This window comes from Ailuropoda melanoleuca, chromosome 7 (assembly GCF_002007445.2).
Source record: "Ailuropoda melanoleuca isolate Jingjing chromosome 7, ASM200744v2, whole genome shotgun sequence".
Taxonomy (NCBI): Eukaryota; Metazoa; Chordata; class Mammalia; order Carnivora; family Ursidae; genus Ailuropoda; species Ailuropoda melanoleuca.
This window is the reverse complement of record NC_048224.1, coordinates 43,735,548-43,755,635: the sequence shown is the minus strand read 5'-3', so window position 1 is coordinate 43,755,635 and position 20,088 is coordinate 43,735,548. Positions and strand designations below refer to the sequence as shown.

General features: G+C 43.5%; 1 protein-coding gene across 1 annotated transcript in view; it reads left to right on the top strand.

The window, feature by feature from the left end:
- Positions 1–20,088, top strand: part of ASTN2 (astrotactin 2) — an 877,356-nt gene that overhangs the window by 330,459 nt on the left and 526,809 nt on the right. The window contains exon 6 of the mRNA XM_034664390.1: positions 17,011–17,157. Coding sequence (XP_034520281.1) covers positions 17,011–17,157 — 147 coding nt within the window. The remainder of the gene's footprint in view (positions 1–17,010; positions 17,158–20,088) is intronic.

Here is a 20,088-nt window from a genome sequence, read left to right as displayed (position 1 = left end):
AAGGTGTAGTCACATGGGGGGAGTAGGGCAGGTCACTGATCCTCTCTCCCTGCTTATAGGACATCACTAAATAGACTTTGCAAGTAGTCAGTTGGGAGATTGGTCTAGAAATCAGTAACCTTTGGTATGCCCTGTTGTTTGTAGTTTGAAATAGGAGGGAAAGGAGAAAACGAGGAAGAGAGTACCATCTCCCGTGTTAGGCTTTGGGTAGGACTGAGGCATTGTTAAGCCCATTTTATCATTTGAGGCACCTGATACAACAAAAAAAGGAATGGCCATCCCAGATCATGTAGCCAGAAACTGGTGAATCAGGAAATTTGAACTCTGTTGACTCTTGCAATGGTATTTTCCATTCTTTGAGCTGCTGACTCCCTGGGACGCTGAGAAGGAAGCAACGTTGCTAATGCTGGTCCTGTTCGACAATTGAAATGGAAGAAGAAATTCATAGTTATGATTCCCAGGGCTGCTGTTACTTCCACTCTAAGCATACCTACACTTACACATATATTCACGTCCCCACACATATACGTAGGTTTCTGTAAAATTTAGTAGGGCTTCTATTTTAGCTCTTCAGGCTGTTCAGGTGTGGGCATTTTATAAATAAGTATGCACTAATGTTGTTACTATTATTGCTGTCCCATAAATTTAACAGCACATGCAGGAAGCTCCAGGTGTGTGTAGCACCTGAATTACGGTTATTTAGGGAACCATGACTACCGTGCCTCTGCCATGTCTACCNTATGGGCTTAATTTTCTCCTCTGTAAAACAGATATAGTAACAGTAATTCCATCACATGGTATTATAAGGATTGAATAATTGATGTATAGCAGTTAGTCCAGGACTCAGCAGAGAGTTAAGTACTTAACCATGGAAGTTATTATTTTTATTGTGAAACAAAGTGATGCCTCAGCTGAAATTCACACTTAATGACTGTATTTTACTTCTCTCTTCTCAGAAAGATACCATGGAGCCTGCTCCTTCTCTCTGGAAAAAAGTGATTGGTTGGGGACTCTCTCTATTCATTCATTTATCCACTTATTTATTAACCAAATACTGACTTACCTGCTACCCAGTACTAGGTCCAGTGGTAGAGACAATAAGGCAGGGTCCATGCCCCGGAGGAAGGTGTAGTCACATGGGGGGAGTAGGGCAGGTCACTGATCCTCTCTCCCTGCTTATAGGACATCACTAAATAGACTTTGCAAGTAGTCAGTTGGGAGATTGGTCTAGAAATCAGTAACCTTTGGTATGCCCTGTTGTTTGTAGTTTGAAATAGGAGGGAAAGGAGAAAACGAGGAAGAGAGTACCATCTCCCGTGTTAGGCTTTGGGTAGGACTGAGGCATTGTTAAGCCCATTTTATCATTTGAGGCACCTGATACAACAAAAAAAGGAATGGCCATCCCAGATCATGTAGCCAGAAACTGGTGAATCAGGAAATTTGAACTCTGTTGACTCTTGCAATGGTATTTTCCATTCTTTGAGCTGCTGACTCCCTGGGACGCTGAGAAGGAAGCAACGTTGCTAATGCTGGTCCTGTTCGACAATTGAAATGGAAGAAGAAATTCATAGTTATGATTCCCAGGGCTGCTGTTACTTCCACTCTAAGCATACCTACACTTACACATATATTCACGTCCCCACACATATACGTAGGTTTCTGTAAAATTTAGTAGGGCTTCTATTTTAGCTCTTCAGGCTGTTCAGGTGTGGGCATTTTATAAATAAGTATGCACTAATGTTGTTACTATTATTGCTGTCCCATAAATTTAACAGCACATGCAGGAAGCTCCAGGTGTGTGTAGCACCTGAATTACGGTTATTTAGGGAACCATGACTACCGTGCCTCTGCCATGTCTACCGGAGTGATGCCCCGTACGGCTCCTACTGCAGAAATCATCAGCGCCCATCCCTCCTAGCACAGGATGCTGAGTGCCCCTGGGGGTGCGGTAGCGAGCATTTTTATAAATATACAAGGATGTGTGATTGGATTGCTGGCCAGCCCTTAGTCTAGGAGGAGCCGTGACAATTCGCTGGATCTGTGGCCCCCGCTGATAGTAGATAGAGCAGCCAGCGGCCCTGAGTGCTCAGTATACGCCAGGCAGTGTGCTGAGGGCTTGAAATGCATAAAGAGCCATAAAGAAGTTAAGGCGCTTTCCCAGTGATATTAGCTAACAATTACCGCATCTTTCTTATCATCAGCTACCGTGCTGGACACTTGTGTTAGCTCAAGTAATCTGGTGAAGGAGGTATTTTAATTATTCTTGTTTTATTAATGGGAGCATTGAGATTTAGAAAGGTCAGATTACTCGTACCAGCATCTTCAAATAGGAATGGGCAGTGTTGGTGCTTGATCCCAGCTCTGTGGGATCCTAAGGGCTATGTTCCTAACTCTTCCTATGAAAGACGTAAGCTCACGGTGTTAAGAAATTATCGAGCTGGGTTTCAAGCTCTTTTTGATTGTGGAGCTCAGAAGCCTTCCATATCACCAAGTTCACTTCTGGGATTATGTGTGAACAGAGGATCTCCCAGAGAGAAATGCCTTCATTGAGATGAAAGGGATTTCCTTCACTGGGAAGCCAGCCCTGGTTTTGTCAGGCACACTTGATGCCACCTTCCTCTCAGCCCTCATGAGGCTGGGAAGTCTTTAGTAAAGCAACCTTGCAGTTTTCCTGGTACAGGGTAATTACGTCTCCTCCCGACCTTCTCATCTACCTGATAGTGGTCCCTCCAGATCTGGGCTGTGCCTGGCTCCTTGGTGAGTCCTATGGCTTTCTCAGGCCATAGTGCACACCAGGTGTACAGGGAAACTTTCTGTAAATGAAAGGGGGTCTCTTCTAAACTTGAAAGTCCCTGAGTCTCCTTCTGGGGATGAGACCTTTCAGTCTTTCTTATGTATTCATTTAAGTAGGTCCTGGTTTGTAGTTATCTATTGCTGAGTCACAAATGGCCCCCAGATTGGCAGGTTAGGACAACAAACACATATTATATATTTATGATCTCAACAAACATGTATTTATTAACATTTGTTACCGTGACAGACATTTCTTCTGTGCGTTGGGGACCTGGGCACCATGTAACTGTTCCTTCAGCCTCAGGTTTCTTTTCTTTTCTTTTTTTTTTTTTTTTTTTAAATTNATTGTGTTTATTTATGAGAAAGAGAGAGAGAGGGAGAGGGAGAAAGCACAACTGGGAGGATGGGGCAGAGGGAAAGGGAGAAGCAGGCTCCCCGCTGAGCAGGGAACCCGATGACGTGGGGCCTCAATCCCAGGAACCTGGGACCATGACCTGAGCTGAAGGCAGATACTCCATCGACTGAGCCACCCAGGCGCCCCTCAGCCTAGGGTTTCTCCTGAGACTTCAAGTCAGGTTGTCAGCCAGAGCTGTGGTCTCCTCTCAAGGCTTGACTGGGGAAGGATCCTCTCCCCAGCTTCCTCAAGTGGTTGTTGACATGACTCCTTTCCACGGGGGCTGTGAGCCAGATGCCACCCTTACTTCCTTGTCCTATGGGCCTCTCTATCTTGCAGCTGACAACATGGCATGAAACATGAGAATGAGAAGAGGCAGACAGGCTCAACATGAAAGTGAGAAGAGGCAGAGAGCGTGTGAGCAAGATGGGAGTCACGACCTTCTGTCCCTTAGTCATGGGAGTGATATCCCATACTTTTACCATATTCCATTTGACAGAAGTGAGTTGGTAGGGAGGGGATTATACGAGGGTGTGAATGCCAGGAGGCCAGGACCATCAGGAGACATTTTAGAGGCAGCTGACCTTGGTCCCCAGGCCTCTTTCCTTTTCTTCAAACCAGATCTCTCTTTCATCTTGGGTGACTCATGCTTTTTCATGTCTGTAGACTTGAAGAATGATTGATCACCTAGCTTTGGTTCTCATGTTCTGTCCAGAATGTTCTTCAATTTCCTGATTTGAACATCCTCTGACTTTCTTATAGACAGCCTTTGCAGAGTAAGATTTCTGCTCTAACCCAAGTGCCTCTCCTTGTTTTCCACCCCAGAGGCACACTTGTAGAATTCTTCCTTTGTCATGAGGTCTTTGGATCCCACTCCTTGAGATTATGAAGTCCCTGCAGGATTCTCAGCACCCAACACTATGTCTGGTGCTTAGGACATACTCACCACATCTTTGCTGACAAGGTGAATGAATGAGGGTGTGTGTGAGGTTCGCACAGTGCCAGGAGGGCTGGCCTGAAAGGACATGAAGTATCATCTGGGCTAAAGCGCACCGTCCTTGCAGTGGACCACCATTTCCTTCGGAAGCTGCTCCCTCCCTGCCTCTCTGGCCTCCTCTGCCAACATCATGCTGCCTGTGCCTGTTGCCCCCCGCCACTCCAGTTTACATGCAGTGTCCTCTTCATGCATCTCCTGGATCACATGTCTATTTTCTCACTCAGCTAACTGTCATCTTACCAGCCTCAGCTCTCAGGACTCCCAAACCTGGATTAGGGGTCCCCTCTTCTGCACTGACCTCTGTCACCATGGCAGTCTCTTTGCATTACATTCTCTGTTTAGAGCCTCCTACCCCACTGGACATTGAGACCCTTAGTGGCTCTCATCTCTGTATCCCCAGCTCAGAACACAGAGCTCAATGAAGAATGGGCCCTCAAGAAATATTTGTTGAATGAGTGGATTTCCTCCTATTACAGACAGGGAGTCTGACATCCAGAGAGGGGAGGGGTTTTGCTGAAGATTCCCTAGTGGACAAAGGCTGAGCAGTATTCAGGTTTAGTCTCTTGTTCCCCCAAGACAGAGCTCTTTGCACAGGCCCCAGGCACATCCTGGCCACTGAGGGACAGATCAAATGTGAGTCTAGCATGTTCCTTGGGCTAAGACCACTATTGTTTTTTTGGAGGCGCATGTGTAAACCAGCAAGCTTGAAAGGTTTAGGCCCAGAACGTCAGCCTGAAATGGGTAGAGGCCTCTGTATGGAAATGCGCTTGGGCAGAAACACCGCACTGGAACATTTCCTCGCTCTCATTTTTTCCTTCTTTTGTTCTCCTTTATATTCCCTCCTCAAAGGTCTAAAGGCAAAGCTGTTTATCTCCAAATGGCTGTTTAAATGCAATGCAAATGTGCTTTTGCTGAAATGTTAGTGGGCTGAAGAAGCAGCAATGGATTGGAAAACCTGGGGAAAAAAATGTCCCTCCAGTTAAAGGGCTGGAGGCAGGTGTGTTTATTCTAATCAAGTTCCCAGGTGCTTAGCAGCCAAACTCCTCCATCCAAGAAAAAAGAGTTCTCTGTCCCCTGCAGGGCCCCAGTGCCTTGAGGGTTTGGATGCCCAGAAGACCCTTGGCCTTACAATACTCTTCTCAGGCCAAAGCTCTATCTAGTTCCCTAGACCTGCGGGAGACCTTCATGGTATTTGAGCCCTGGTGTGATGCGAGAAGAACGCAGATGCTGTTGGGGCCTCTTGGACCGAGGTGGAATCTAGGTTGTTTGTGCAGCATGGGATGAGTGTATGATCTCCCTGAGCTTCATTTTTCTCATTTATAAAACGGAGATCATGGTGCTGAACCCAGAAGATTGTTTCAAGGACTAGGTGAAACAATGCAAGTCAGACACCTAGGCCAGGGCCTTGGTTCTCAAAATTGCTCTTTCTTTCCTTTTTTTCTATGTTTGGATGTCTTCTGTGACATCCCCCTCAAGAGGTCCCTCTGGCTGAGTCTTCTTTTTATCAAGACTGAATGTCCCATGTCCTTTATCTAGTGTCCTCTTCTGACATAATCTCTAGTCCAACCCTGGTTACTCTTCTTAGAACACAGACAACTTGTCTGTGTTCTGTTTCCAGCATCACATAGACCCGAATTACATTACTGGCTCTGCAGTTTATGAGGTGAGTTTCTTTGAGCAAAACACTTCTTTTCCCTGTACTTCACTTCTCTGATCCATAAAATGGGAATCCGACGATGGTTGTGAAGAGCGAACTGAAGAATGGATACAAACGGTCCAGTAGCAGGCGTTCTGCGTGTGTGTGGACCTTCTCTTACTGAAACCTCACTGTCCTTCCGGCCACATGGTCTTTCTTCCACTTCTGAGCCATCCTGAATTTATGCAGATAGTTTCCTGGATATAAAGGCCAGCCTGTGTATTTACCGGTCTTATATCTGATGATGATGATGATGATGGTGGTGGTGGTGGCTACTATTCATTGAGCACCTACTATGCAATGCATGTTTTCCTATTTAATCTTTCTAACGATGCTGTGGAGTAGATGTCATTCACATTTTACCAATTAGGATAATGAGACTTGCGAAAGGTCAATCAAAAAATAACAGGGCTGGGATTTGAACCCAAGTTTCTCTAATTTAGAAATTCCATATTCTTCCCATTACCTTAATCTACTATGCTTTAGACTTTGCACCAGTCTGTTGAGCTTGTTTGGTGGGAATATTTGGGTATGGTTCATTTTGTATGTATGTTTGACCAAAGTATCCTGGTTGAGCCCACTTGACATACAGTCATTTGTGTAACCCTACGGCCAGTGTCACATGGATAGAGACTGTAGGATTCAGTGTGTATTCCAGGAGATCCTGGTTAAGGTAGGAGATACTGGTTAACAAGTGACAACTATCCCAAGTGGTCAACTGAGAAACATTGCTGTGGGAACTGGGACCAATGGGATCTAGGTCTGATTCTGCACATTAGGACTGTGGACAGAACTCTTCTCCTAGCCTCTTTCTAACCTTTAGCATAATGGATCGGACTCAATGATCTAAAGGCACTCCTCCAGCTCTCTCTTCTGGCTCCATGATTATTTACTGCACGTGGGAGTCAAGGGACAGAAAATGTGCTTGAGGCAAAAGGATACGGGGAACCTACTTTCCAACCTTAAACCAAAGGGCTGCCTGAGAGAGGAGGAATGGAGACAAAACCATGGAATCTTAAGGACAGGAACATGTCTAGCTGGTTATAGTCCTAGGAGTAGACTTTCATTCCACACTGACATAGTCCTCATACAGAAGATTAAGAGGGAAGGGAGATTTTATAATACATTGTTAAGAGCTTTGGGATCTTCATCTGGATTTGAATCCTGGCTTTGCTGCTCGGAGCCTTCCTGCCTTGGGCTAGACTCAGTTTCCTTATTTGAAAAATGAAGTGCTGACAAAATTTATGATTGATCAAATAAAATAATATCTAAAATATTTAGCACAACATGTCATATGTTTCATCACTGAAATGGGTTTTCTTATGAGCTAACAAGTTCCCAGTTTAGGTGATGTTCCAACACAGGGTGGATGACCATGGGATGGAGCATTGTAAGGAGCTACCAGTACTGTGTAATCTGTTACAGTCAAAGCCTAGTTAGTCCCCCGTGAATCTGAGATCCCATGACTCCTATTAGAACATGTGATACATATATGGGACATTGGTATGGGGTTTCTGTGAGTTAGGGCAACTTCCAGGAGATGGGAATTCTCTGGCCTTAACAAGTAAGTCTGACTTAGACATGTTGATAAAAGTAGGAAGAGCACCACATGGCCGTGAGGAATGTATGCAGCTTGTCACAAGGAAAGGTACAGGCAAGCCAAAGTGCAGTGAAGGGTTTATGGACCATCAGACAAAGCCTTGTTTCCCATTATTTTTCAAGTGCCATCTGAGAATCAGGACAAAAATGGGAGGGGGAAGGAGCACAGAGATTTGATAGAACCCCCTTCTTTTGAGGCAGTGTTATATAATGGAAGAAACATTGAATTTGGAAGTCAATAGATTGGCTTAGAGTCCCTCTCTGCACTTACTTGTTATGAGCCTCTAGGGAAGTGAATTAAACTCTCTGAGTTTCCATTTTCTCCAGTGTCAAAAATGGCAGCATTGCCTAGAGTTTACAGTGGATATATGGAACAGAGGAGATTCTGTAGGTAAAGGACAAAATAGCTGACCTAGTAAGTATTAAATACACAATAAACATTTTTCCTCTCCTCCTACTTTCACAAACCTTGGACCAACGTCCAATGACATCTTCTTAGAGAACAGAATTGTGACCTTTTTGGCAAGCTCTGAGAAGAAGCAGCTAAAAATGTCCCTTTCATGGAAATGGGAGACGATTGGTCAGATCTTCCTTGGTAGCCATGGAAACGTGTGGCTTCTCTTTGCTCTGCCCCTTTGCTCCCACTACTTGGTCCCCAGGTCTTCTCTGCCACTCCCCATTCCATCAATGGTGTGGGCTGAACGTGGTGGTACTGCCCAGCAGCCTGCAGTCTAAGAGGGTGAACACGGGGGTCAAGCACCTGTGTGTCTTAAAAACATTTTTATTTTGTAAGTCATTACCAGCTGATTATCACCTGTGGCTCTGAAAATCAAGTGCCACCTTCCCTTCCTTCTTCCCCATTTATTTCTGAGCCTTTCTAGAACTTTAGCTCTTAGAATTGTCACCACGGTTTCTCCTGCACGCTGTGGTTTCATGATCTGAGGACAGTCTGCTTTTCCTTCCTTCATGCACTCCATCAGGCTGCTAAATATCAGTTGAATTGTCTTTAACCTTTCAAGCTGGCCCCTCATACCTGCTCTTTTCCTTCTTTGCATGTGTTTTTCTATGACTCTGAATTCCATTTTCTGTAAACAATCCTTTTCCAATTGAGATATAATTGACATACATCACTGTATACGTTTAAGGTGTACGGTGCATATTGGTTTGACTTACACATTTTGTGAAATGATTACTGCAATAAATAGAGTCAGCATCCATCATCTCATATAAATGCAATGAAAAGAAAAAGCAAAGAAAGAAAAAAAATGCTTTCATTGTGATGGGAACCCTTAGGATTTACTCTCTTAATAACTTTCATATATGCCATACAGCAATGTTAGCTATAGTCATCAAGCTGTGCCTTGCACCCCTAGTACCTATTTATCTTATAACTGCAAGTTTGTACATTTTGACCACCTTCCTGCTGTTCCTCCACCTCCCCACCCTCTCCCTCTGCTAACCACAAAGCTGATCTTTTCTACAGGAGTCTGTTTTTGTTTCTGTTCTTTTTAGATGCCACATATAAGTAAGATCATACAGTATTTGTCTTTCTCTGACTTATGTCAGTTAGCAATATGTCCTCAGGATCCATCCATGTTGTCACAAGTGGCAGGATTTTTCTCATTTTTTATGGCTGAGTAATATTCCATCCTACGTATATGTATGTATGTATGTGCGCACGCATATATCTGTCGATGGCTAGTTAGCTTGTTTCATGTTTTGAATATGGTCAATAATGCTGCTGTGAACATAGGGGTACAGATATCTTTTGAGGTTACTGTAAAACTCCATTTTCTTTTGTTGCTCTGGAACCAGAAGCATATAGTTAAGACTGACCATGACATTTCCCTCTGTCATTTTCCAGTGGTTAAGTCTTGGTGTTCCCGTTTTTAGCTAGAGGTAGTAATCTCTGTCTTGGGAGGCTGTTGAGAAGTTTATAGGCAAATACAACTAGTATCTTTAACACAGTGTCTGGCATGGGGGAAACAGTTAATTATTGGGAACTGCAGATATGATTAATAGCAGCCTTTGTATGTACTTTTAAAGTAGCTTATTATTTTTTCCTACTTTGTTTCATGGAATAATGGCTCTGTAATATATTATTACTTTTGGGATATATCAGGTTAAAGTCTGTTAAAGAGAATTCCATGCAGTTCTTTTCAGAGATTTTAATACCAGATATATAAATATATACACTCTAGTACTTCAAGAGGTGAATATAGAATGTAGCATGTCCCAGAATTCTTTGAAAATGGAAACTTTGTTTTCAGGATCCATTTTGTTTGATGGGAAATAGTGATATGGCTCTTCGGGACATTCAGATATATTTGTGTGGTCAATAGGTCCATCAGTGGGTGCACCATCATTGTCACCAACACCATTGTTACATCTCCACTGTCCTCACCTTAAAGTGACATTCATACTTCCAGGCCCAGCCATCTGCAGCTGCCATAGAGAAATCCAAAGAGCCAGCTGTCTGGAGCTCCATGCCACATCCGCCACCAGTGGCTTTATCTTCATTAGGGTGACACCATCCAAGCTTTATCCATGGAGCAGAGCCAGCCAGTGGTGTTCCCCAGCAGCCTCACAGTCACACACTGAACTAGTTTAGGCCAGGTAGTATTTTCTGGAGCTCAGAAAGGAAAAGAAAAAGACATCTATCCTGCCCCTCTCCCCATCTGCTCTCCTTGTGAAGTCCCCTCTGGTGATGCAGAGAGGTTCCCTTGAAGACCTATGGTCAACATCAGGTGCGATGATGAGACCACTGTGGGTCCCGTTGTAGTCACCATGGGGCTCTAGGGCAAGTGAGGTCTGTAAGCTGCTTGCCAGTCAGGCTGATTATTCTCTGCTCAGGCCATATCTAGCATGTTGATAGAGAAGTTATGGGGGGTCGTGGCTAAGAACTTGGACTCTGAAGTCAAATGGATTTTCATTCATTCATTTATAAGCTTTGAGCTGCACGGCCCTTGGTGAGTGGTGAGCTCAGTTTCCTCCTGTGTAAAATATGGATGATAACTGACAGCATCTCACGAAGTTCCTGTGAAGATTAAGTGAGCTACTACATGCAAAATGTTTAGTTATATTGTGTGGCACATAAATGTTTTCATGAATATTAGTGATGATGCTGTTTCTGCTGATGGTGATGGTGGTAATGGTGATATTCTCTGCTAGGACAGTCATTGTAAAAAAATAAAATAAAATTTATACAAAGTATGATAAAGAGCCTCAAAATATGATTATAGAGAAAGAGTCAAGCTAGCAATCTTTGGTGTGGAGGAAAGGCTCAAGACAGCCTAACTGCCACCTTTCACCAACTATGTCACTGCCCCGAAGAGAACGTATTAGGTGCATCTTATTGGACCTGGGCAGCAGAAGCTGGCTCATCGAGTCAGCATCCAGGGCTGTGAGTACAACCGCCTGAGAGAATTGCTGCTTCACAGGGGTTGAGCCTGCTGCCTCTGGAGGTTTGCGTCGGCTGGATGAACGCTGGCACAGACTTATAAAGGAAGGCCCTATGAAAGACTGGGAAAATTACAAATGATTCACAGGATACCGTGGATGTGAGAGCACCAAGGTCAAAGAGCCAGAGAACATGAGAAACTAGTTCACGGCAAAGGTAGAGAGAGGGAGATGAGGAGAGACTTGGCTCCAGGTGGGCAAAATGGGGGCTGAGGGGAGGAGAAGAATGCCCCCTGTTGACCCGTCACACTGAAGTAGTCTGTGCACAATCCAGCCGTGAGGCAGGCTGAGGATAGGGGGCCCCCTTTTGTAGAGTTCTGAGAAAGCCACAATGTTAAGTATTCTTTCCTCCTCCTCCAACGGGACACTTGCACTTGTCAGACGATGTGTCCTAATTTTAGTTTCCAGAAATACACAAAGAGGCAGAGAGGAGCTAGAGCCCAGGTGCAGCAGGGATCCCATGAGATGTTCAGTGAGGTTCGTGGGGACACCAGCCGTGCGCAGTGGTCACCCTGATACGCAGGGGCATTAGCAGCCTCTCAGTGGCTTTTCATATGATTTCTTCCTGGAGAGAGGTGGTGGTGGGGGCGGGGGAGACGAATCATTGCCAAAGAGAGTCAATGAATATATTTTACTAGAAAAGAAACAGTAGCAATATTTCAGTACTGACAACCTTTTGGTAGAAAGGACAACCATATTTAAGCACTCATTCATTCATTCACTCACTCTTTAAATTGATGTTTATTGAGCACCTAATATATTCAGACACACAGATACTGGAAATAATAGAAGGGCACAAGATGAGGTCTTGCACGTAGTAGACACACATTAAATAACTACTTATTGAATGAACTAATTCTCAGATAAGGTCATTGAGGCTTAGAGGAGTAAGGTGACTTGACCATGGGGGCCAGCAGCTAAGTGTAAGAGCCAGAATTCCAGCTTAAGCCAAAGAGCCACATGCCCTGCTGATATCTGCAGTCAGTGGGCATTTGAAGAACTGAGAAGAAAGGAAAGATAAAGTACGTGTGCTGATCATTACAATTATGATTTCCCATTTCATCTAAATAGCTTCTCCACTAGTTATGGGTTATAATTGCCCTTTCATAGATCAGAACCCTGAGGCTCTAAGAGTGTAAGTGTAGCTGACTTGCCACAGTTAGCTATTAAATGGAAGAGTCTGGATTTCTGTCTCTATGTTTAAAACCCAAACCCAGCCTCTTCCTCCTATTCTGAGTGGCTTTTTTACCTGTTGGTCTCCTCCATCCTAAGGTGCTGGGCTCCTACAATCCTTGTTCCTCACTCCAACCCTATATGCCATTTGAAGGAAGAAATGACTTCACAGCTGGGGACCTAGTCTCTTGTCCCCCAGAGATACCAGGAGGAAGGAATCAATGGAACTATGGCTGCTTGAAGTTTTCTGCACACAGTGGTCTGATGGGGTTAGATCTATTTTCTTCATTGTAAAATGTGATTGATTCAATTCCAAATTTAGCTTAAATTTGATTTTCTTCTCTCAACCTGGCATCTCCAAACTGAGAATCAATCAAACCCCAAATTATAGGCGGCATGTGGATCAACAATGCCGAGTTATTTCCGGTCGAATTTCTCAAGCAATGCGTTTTATGCCATTCTCTGTTGCCATGAGAGAAGTTGAGGGGTAAGAGGGAGGGGAAATGAAAGGGAAATTAGATTATTAACTTTCTCCAGTTCCAGCAATCAATACGCCCTGGTGTAATTCTATTCCTACAGCACAGCTCTCTCTCTGTCTTGCAAGTGACGGGGAGGGAACTATGAACCGGGAGGTGATACAGGCATAACTGTGACCCTGGCCATCTGACGATGCTCATGTTATGATCTGGAGCTATCATATATTGATTTTTTTTTTTTTTTGCCAATTGCATGTATTATCTTTTGTCCTCCAGTTAGCCCTGAAAGAAAAGCACTCTTTCCATTTTTCAGGTCGGAGTATTTTGTCTTATTAGGGTTAGATCAACTGGCAAGCATCCCATGGAGATGTTGTGGTTAAGCCAGGACTCGAGCACAGCCACGTCTAGCTTCAGAGGCCATGCTCTTTCTGCAACTACATGATGCCATTGTGGGACCTTTGTTCGGGAGTGAGGTGGAAGGTAATATGATATGGGGGAGAGGTTGGAAAGAACTGTTTCTAATCTTTCCTCTGCCACATACAAGTTGAGTGATCTTAGCAAGTCATTTGGCTGTTCTGTCCCTCTGTTCATTTGTAAAGTGGGGATAGTAGTAACAGTTCATTGTAAGGATTAAATGAAGTAATTAATCCACTAAAATGTAAGCTTCAGGGACCTTGGCTGTGTTCACTGTCATTTCCTCTTTGCCTTGAAGAGTATGGAGAAAAAGGTGATGTTCAATCAAAATTGGTTGGTTGGTTGGTTGGATGGATGGATGGATATGAGTTCTAGGCGTAGTGCCTGGATCGTATAGAGCATTCCGCAAATGGAGGTTCTCTTCCCTGTCTCTGCTTCCTATGATGCAATACAGAGCCTGGATGAGAAGGAGGTGGGTTTTTTGGGAGAGAAAGTTTCTACCTTGCTGCTGTCTACAGCTTCTACTTAGAGCTAAATGCTGATGATCAGTTCCCTTGGCCAGGAACTCTTAAGAAGTCACCTCTGTTTGAGTTCCACTGTGAAGTTTCTGCCAGATCCAGTTGCCATGGAAACTCACCAAGCACCATGGGCAGCTCCACAGGCATCTGGCCTAAGTGCAGACTTGACCTGCATGCTTTCTTCTTCCTGGACTTCAGCTATAACCATGGTGATTCAGGCATTCTCTGAGTAAATGGCTACCCCAGGATACTGTTCATTCACATTCTCCCTTTCACTTCCTCCCTCTTCTTCTGACTCTCCCTTACTATCCACTCTTTTTGTCTTCAGTCCCTTAAAGAATAATTCAGTTCCTAATATATTCTGATAATGTGTTGGACAAAGAAGCAAATGAGTCCTGGTTTCTGCCATTGATGATTAGGTAAATACTGATACTTGGCTTGGAAATGATCATTTACCAAGGGCATACCATGTGCCAAGAACTATGCTAGGCATTTGACATTTGCTGTCTCATTTAGCTCTTACTGCACTCTTAAAGGATGTGTCATCTTGTTCCTGTTTTCCAGATGAGAAAACAGAGAGGCAATATGTTAGCGTGACTTCACCCCCCACCCTACCGACTCTTAGAGACTGTGGATGACGGTGAAGGTTTAAATGACATAGGACATAGGACAGCTAGGCCAGCATGAGTCCAGAGAGCTAGTGTGAGCAATCCCATGCCTGCCCCTCATCCCTCTTCTCCCAACCAGAAGCCAACTCTCTGGAGCCTGGATGGGATTTCTGGTAGTTGGTTAATTAGTAAAAGGAATGTGTTGGTCACATTGCATTTCTGCTGCTGTCTGGGCCAAGTCTGAGAGATGCCCTCCCAGAGCCCCACAGGGTGCTAGTGTTCATCCAGGCACCTGCCTCCTAGATGCCAGGAGCCTCTACCTTCCCCATGTCACTCTCTGGGTCACCTTCCCAAGAATGTGTTCGTGCTGGACTCATCCTTACATGTTTGTCCCCTCAGAACAGACTCCATAGAATCTTGATGGAAACTCAGCACTGCTGCTGACTGCTGTTTGGGGATTTTGTTAAGTATCTAGGCTTGGGTCAGTATGTTGACTTTTTAAGGAAAGACTTACACAGAGCACCAACTCCTAGTCCATACCCTAGTCCATAAGGAGAAAATGTCAATGTTAGATTGCTTATGCTATTTAGTTACTAAACTGTTCATATTTCAGAGTTTGGAACAGCTTTCTTGTGGTCCTCAGAGGAAAAAGGAAATGTGTTCCCCTTTTTTTGGTGGTCATTTTAGGCTTAGGGATTTCCTGTCCATGTGACACCAGGACCAAATTTTTAAATTTTATTTGCTATTCCATTTAACAAATATTCAACAAATACAGCAACCCCAAATAGATGAATAGTCTCTAGCATAAGCTATGCCTTGTCCTAGGGCTAGCAATAAAGGTCAAGATGCTATTCTTAAATTAAGGAATTTCTAGGTTCCAGGCAGTGAGCTTAGTGTGAGAAATGTAAAGATGGTGAAGATGGGATCCTTTCCTTCAAGATGCTCACTGTTTATTAAGAAAAAGATATATCCACACAAAAAAATCCAAAGTCAGCTGTCCATAGGGTTCTTGTTCCATTAGGATTCACCTGCCTGGCAATGTTGCTTGTTTATGGTTGGCGTGCTTTTTGATTGGTCAGCACCTGTGTCTGCTTACTAATATGTTACTATCCTCCCCGGAGATTCCGCCATGTCCCAGACACTGTGCTAGACGTTGGGATACAATGGTAAGCAAAGGGCATGGCACCTGCCCTCAAGGAGTTCACCATCTAGTTACTAGAATCTAGTGTTTGAGAAACACAAGTATAGGCTGTTTGTTTGCCTAGAGGGAGAGGAATCTACATTTGTGGTTAATCTCAATGAGTGATGGGGGACAAGGAAACAACTGGATTTCTATGCAAAGGAAATAATACCTATGATAACGTAAGCATGATGAAGTGTTGACTGGGGTGGCACTGCGGTTATCCAGCCCTGCCCGCACCTGGGCCTGGGAGGGGAAAGCAACAGGAGGTGTGAGTGCAGAGACCCACCATGAAAGGCCTCAGATGCCAGGCTGATGAGCATGGATGGCATCCTGTGCCCAGATGCTATAAAACAGCTCAAGGGGTTCTAGCAGGGAATGAGATGGGAAGATGTGCCCATGCCTCACTCATTCCACAAGCAAACAGACAATAGAGATGAGGGGAAAGAGGTGAAAATGCTAAGGACACAGAATGAATAGGACTGTGTGGTTGTGCAGATGCTATAAAGGAAGAAGACAGCAAAGTGAGGGACATCTAGTTGAATGGTGGTTTCGGTAAGTTGGCAAGCCCAGGAGGAAGTGGAGGAGGAGGGTGGGGGAGGGGAGGAGCACAGGTTTAAAGAGAAAATAACGTGTCCAGTTTTGAGTATGTTTATGCCATGCCCTTGGGACTTCCAGAGGAAGATGTCTGGGAGGTTTGGGCATAAAGATTTGCTCTAAAGAAGAGCCTCGGGGGTGATAGAAATTTGGGAGCCATTGCTCTAAAAATAGTAATCAAAACCTTGAAAGTTGATGTGAATAACAAGGCCTAAAGAATGAGACCCAGTGGGGGCTTAGGACACAGTCCACAGAATTTTTTTGCTGGCCCAGTGCTCTGCTAGCCATGCAAATCCAATCTACTCATCCTACTTCATCATTAAATTGTCTTTAATTTTTCCAGGCAAAACTCCCCTCCCCGTCCTGTGTGCTCTCTATTAGTTCTTAGCACAACTTGCCTTGGGTTCTGACTCACTGTGGTTAAGCCTGCCTTTGCCCCCTAGCCTGCAAGCTCCTGAAGATCAGAAACTATTCTGCTCCTGCTCTATGTGTGTCTACATAATAGGTGCTCAGTAAAGGCCTGTGAAATTAACTTGTACTGATAAGCTTCCACCATTCTGTGAAACCCAGTTAGATGACAGACATTGTGTATCCACTATGCCACGTAATCATCACAACCTGTGAGCGGCTTCTTACTGTCCTTACTATACATGTACGAAAACTGAGGTTTGCAGAAGGAGACAGGTCACAATTTGAACCCATGGTTGTCAAACTCCAGAGTTCATGCTCGTTCCTCTAGGCTCAATGAATTCAACACTTCTCACTTCTTCCTGCTTGTTTCTAAAGCCAGTAGAGAGTTTAATGTCATCTAAATAATTATCAAGAATGACCAGCCTAATTGAGAGGGAGGGAGGGAGAATTGCCACAGTTTTCATGAAGCTTCTTTCTTTCATCTATACCGAAGGATGTAATAAGCCCATTTTCTAGAGAGTTAAGTTGAGATCCAAGAAGGGCTGCTGAGATGTCATTGGCAAGCACAGAAGTTGGAAAATATGGTCTCTTTTTCCAGCTTCCCATTTGGAAAAGGGCAGGATTCCCAAATTCCATGCTTCCCTATTTTCTTACCTCATGGACTTATGTATCTTTGTGTATATTTTTGTTACTAGGTTTGCTAAAAAGCCCAGTGAACAAGACAGCCTTGACGCTGATTGCTGTGAGCTCCTGCATCCTGGCCATGGTGTGTGGCAGTCAGATGTCCTGTCCACTCACCGTGAAGGTGACTCTGCATGTGCCTGAGCACTTCATTGCAGACGGTAAGAAGCAAGCGTAAAAGATGCCCCATACCTGCTCGTCATCGTGCACCCCTGTCTGGTCAAATGTTCTCCATGCGTGGCCCAACTTCACAATTAGATTGCAAAAAATAAAAATAAATAAAAATAAAAATAAATCCAAATCCAAAGGCCTTGAAGAGGCCCTTATGATTTGGAATCCTGCATTATTTGAATGGAACTACAGACTTCTTTTTGCCACGGGCAAGGATAAGATTTGTTAAATAAAGGAAGAATTCAAATGTGAGTGCAGAAAGATTGAGCTACTACAACCTACTGTTTCTTATTATCCTTCTGAATCCTATTCCACCTAAAAATATCACCCCTAAAATACTATTTTCTAATTAAAAAATATGACAGACAAGATCATATGAGCTTTGTTGGAATTTCCTGCATATCCTGGAGAATACTCACATCTCATTCCCTGTAAATGTACTTTGTAAGTATGTTATATCCTACTCTTCACCCAATTAATTTGAATTAATGAGACACTGTAGTCACTATAATCATTTGCAAAGCATGGCCCAAGAAACTGATTAAGGTGCTTGAGATCTATTGTTAAAGTGCCCTCCAGAAAGTTGTCCCACTTCACATACTCCAACAGGCTGTGATGGCACCTATTTCCCCAAATGCTTGTCCAAGTGCTTGGCATTCGTATTTTTAAGTGTATTGAAGGTTATCAGAAATATAATGAAGAAGGCATATTAAGTATGCAGCTTAATGAATTTTTACATTAGAGTCCACCCAGATTAAAGCATACAACATTCCCAGCACCTTCAGCTTCCTTATGCTCCCTCCCCGTTAATGCCCTCCCAGAGGTAACCACCATCTGACTTCTAGCACCCACCACATTAGCACCATTGTTTGTTTAAAACTTTTTCCAGTTAGATATGTATTGAATGTTTTTGAGATCCTTACTCAATATTTGTCAACTTACCTCAAGGTAACTCACTTTTATCTTTAATTTTTAAGTTCATGTTCAGAACACAGCACCAATCCCTTCAGAATGTTTTATCCAAAGTGGAACTTTCACCTCCTTTCTCTGAAACACTCAGACTTCTATGAATGCATCCTGTGATTGCTCCCACTTCACCATGTGATCTAGCCTCTACTTGTGTTTCACCTGAACTGCAAATAAGTTCAGTATGTCTCATTTTATATACATGCAGTGGATTTTCTGAACTAAGAACAATACTTTTGGTTCATTCCTATCAAATCATGTGTGCACATATAACAGGCAAAACTGTGAGTGTGAGATAAAGGGATAGCGGAGGGAGCCAGAAGGAATCAAATTTACAGAATTATCTAGGTAATGTAGGCTGATGAATACTGGGATTGGAAGAATTGCCAGAACCTGGGTGTGGTTGGCGTATAGAGATGAAAGTCTAGGAGTGATGAACAACGAGTTTGGGAAAACCAAAGGGACAAATTTTGGCCATTATTAAAGACATGTGACCTTATTTTAGCTTTACCTGTCCTGTAGAATGGTAGGCCTCAGCAACATTCAAATTTTGAGTATTTTCATGCATGTAGAAGTAGAGCTCCTAAGAGTTTGAGTAACCTGCTCAGAGTCATGTTAAATATTTTAATGGCTAAGAGCAGAGGCTATAGAATACTACAAACATGAATTCAAAGAGTTGCTCCGTTAACTGCCATCTCTATAGCTAGGTGAGAGACTTATCTCTCTGAGCCTCAGTCTCTGCGTTTATAAAATGGGTATGATAATAATACCTATCTCATTGGATTATTGTGAAGCCTACAATTCCGCATTTACCAGATTTTCAGATAACATGTAGTTGGGAAATTGCAAAATCGAGGGATCACCCAAGAAAACTCGAAAACGTGTGATGGCTCAGAAAGATAGACAAAAATGTGGTGAATTAAAAGGTGCCCTTTCTCAGTGAGCCTTTTTCTGTTCTCTGTCATAAATTTGTTTTTTAAATTTTGTTTTATTTATTTTTTTATTATTATGGTAGTCACCATACAGTGCATCATTAGCTTTTGAGGTAGTGTTCCATGATTCATTGTTTGCATCTAACATTTTTATCATAAATTTAAAACTTTATAACTTCCTGTAGAGTTGTCTGTTTCTGCCTCTAGACTGGAAACTCCATGAGGGCAGGAGTTGTGTCTTCTGGGAGAGATGTTGTATCCCTGATGACAAGCACACTGTCTGGTCCATGGTTGATGCTCAGTAAATATGTGTTGAATGAATGAATGAAATCTGTATCATAATATAGGCCCCCACCTAAGGCCACCGGCTGAGTTATAAACAATGTCATAATAAGGACTATCAGAATGAAAGCAGCCCCCATCAAATGGAAGGACTCCATTGAGACAAAGCCACCCAAGGACCTTGGCCAAAGACAGTGCTCACATTTCTCACCTCCCCCAGAAACCTTAAGCTGTCAAGTGTTAGTTAGCCTTAGTGAGAGCCCTCATCCAACCCTGTGTGTTGAGCTGTCCATGGTGCTGAAGCATTGGAAGGTTGGGGGAGGCTGAGTAATGAGGCTGGTCTTCAGAAAGAAAATGAATTCTGCACTTGTGTTATATTTGATGCTTACTGCCCATTATAGGTAAAGGTCAGCACAATATAGCACTTGTCCAGACACCAGTTGGCACGAGCAATAAATCCTGACAGGCTGCATCGAAACCCTTGGCAAATATCACCCCTTTCTTTGTCTGGGTCTTCTCAAGGCCGATAATGGCTTTTTGCCCTGCTAAGTACACAGTGAAGACACAGATTAGGTTTGTGTCCAAACTTACTGAATTATCTGTTTTTTTTCATCTGTGGCCTGTAAGTCATCTACATTTGAGTCATTTGGGCTGATGAGCCTTAGAACTAATGAATCACATTCTCTAAGGGTGGAGCCCAATATTACTATTCTTAACGAGAACTCTGTGATCAATTAACAG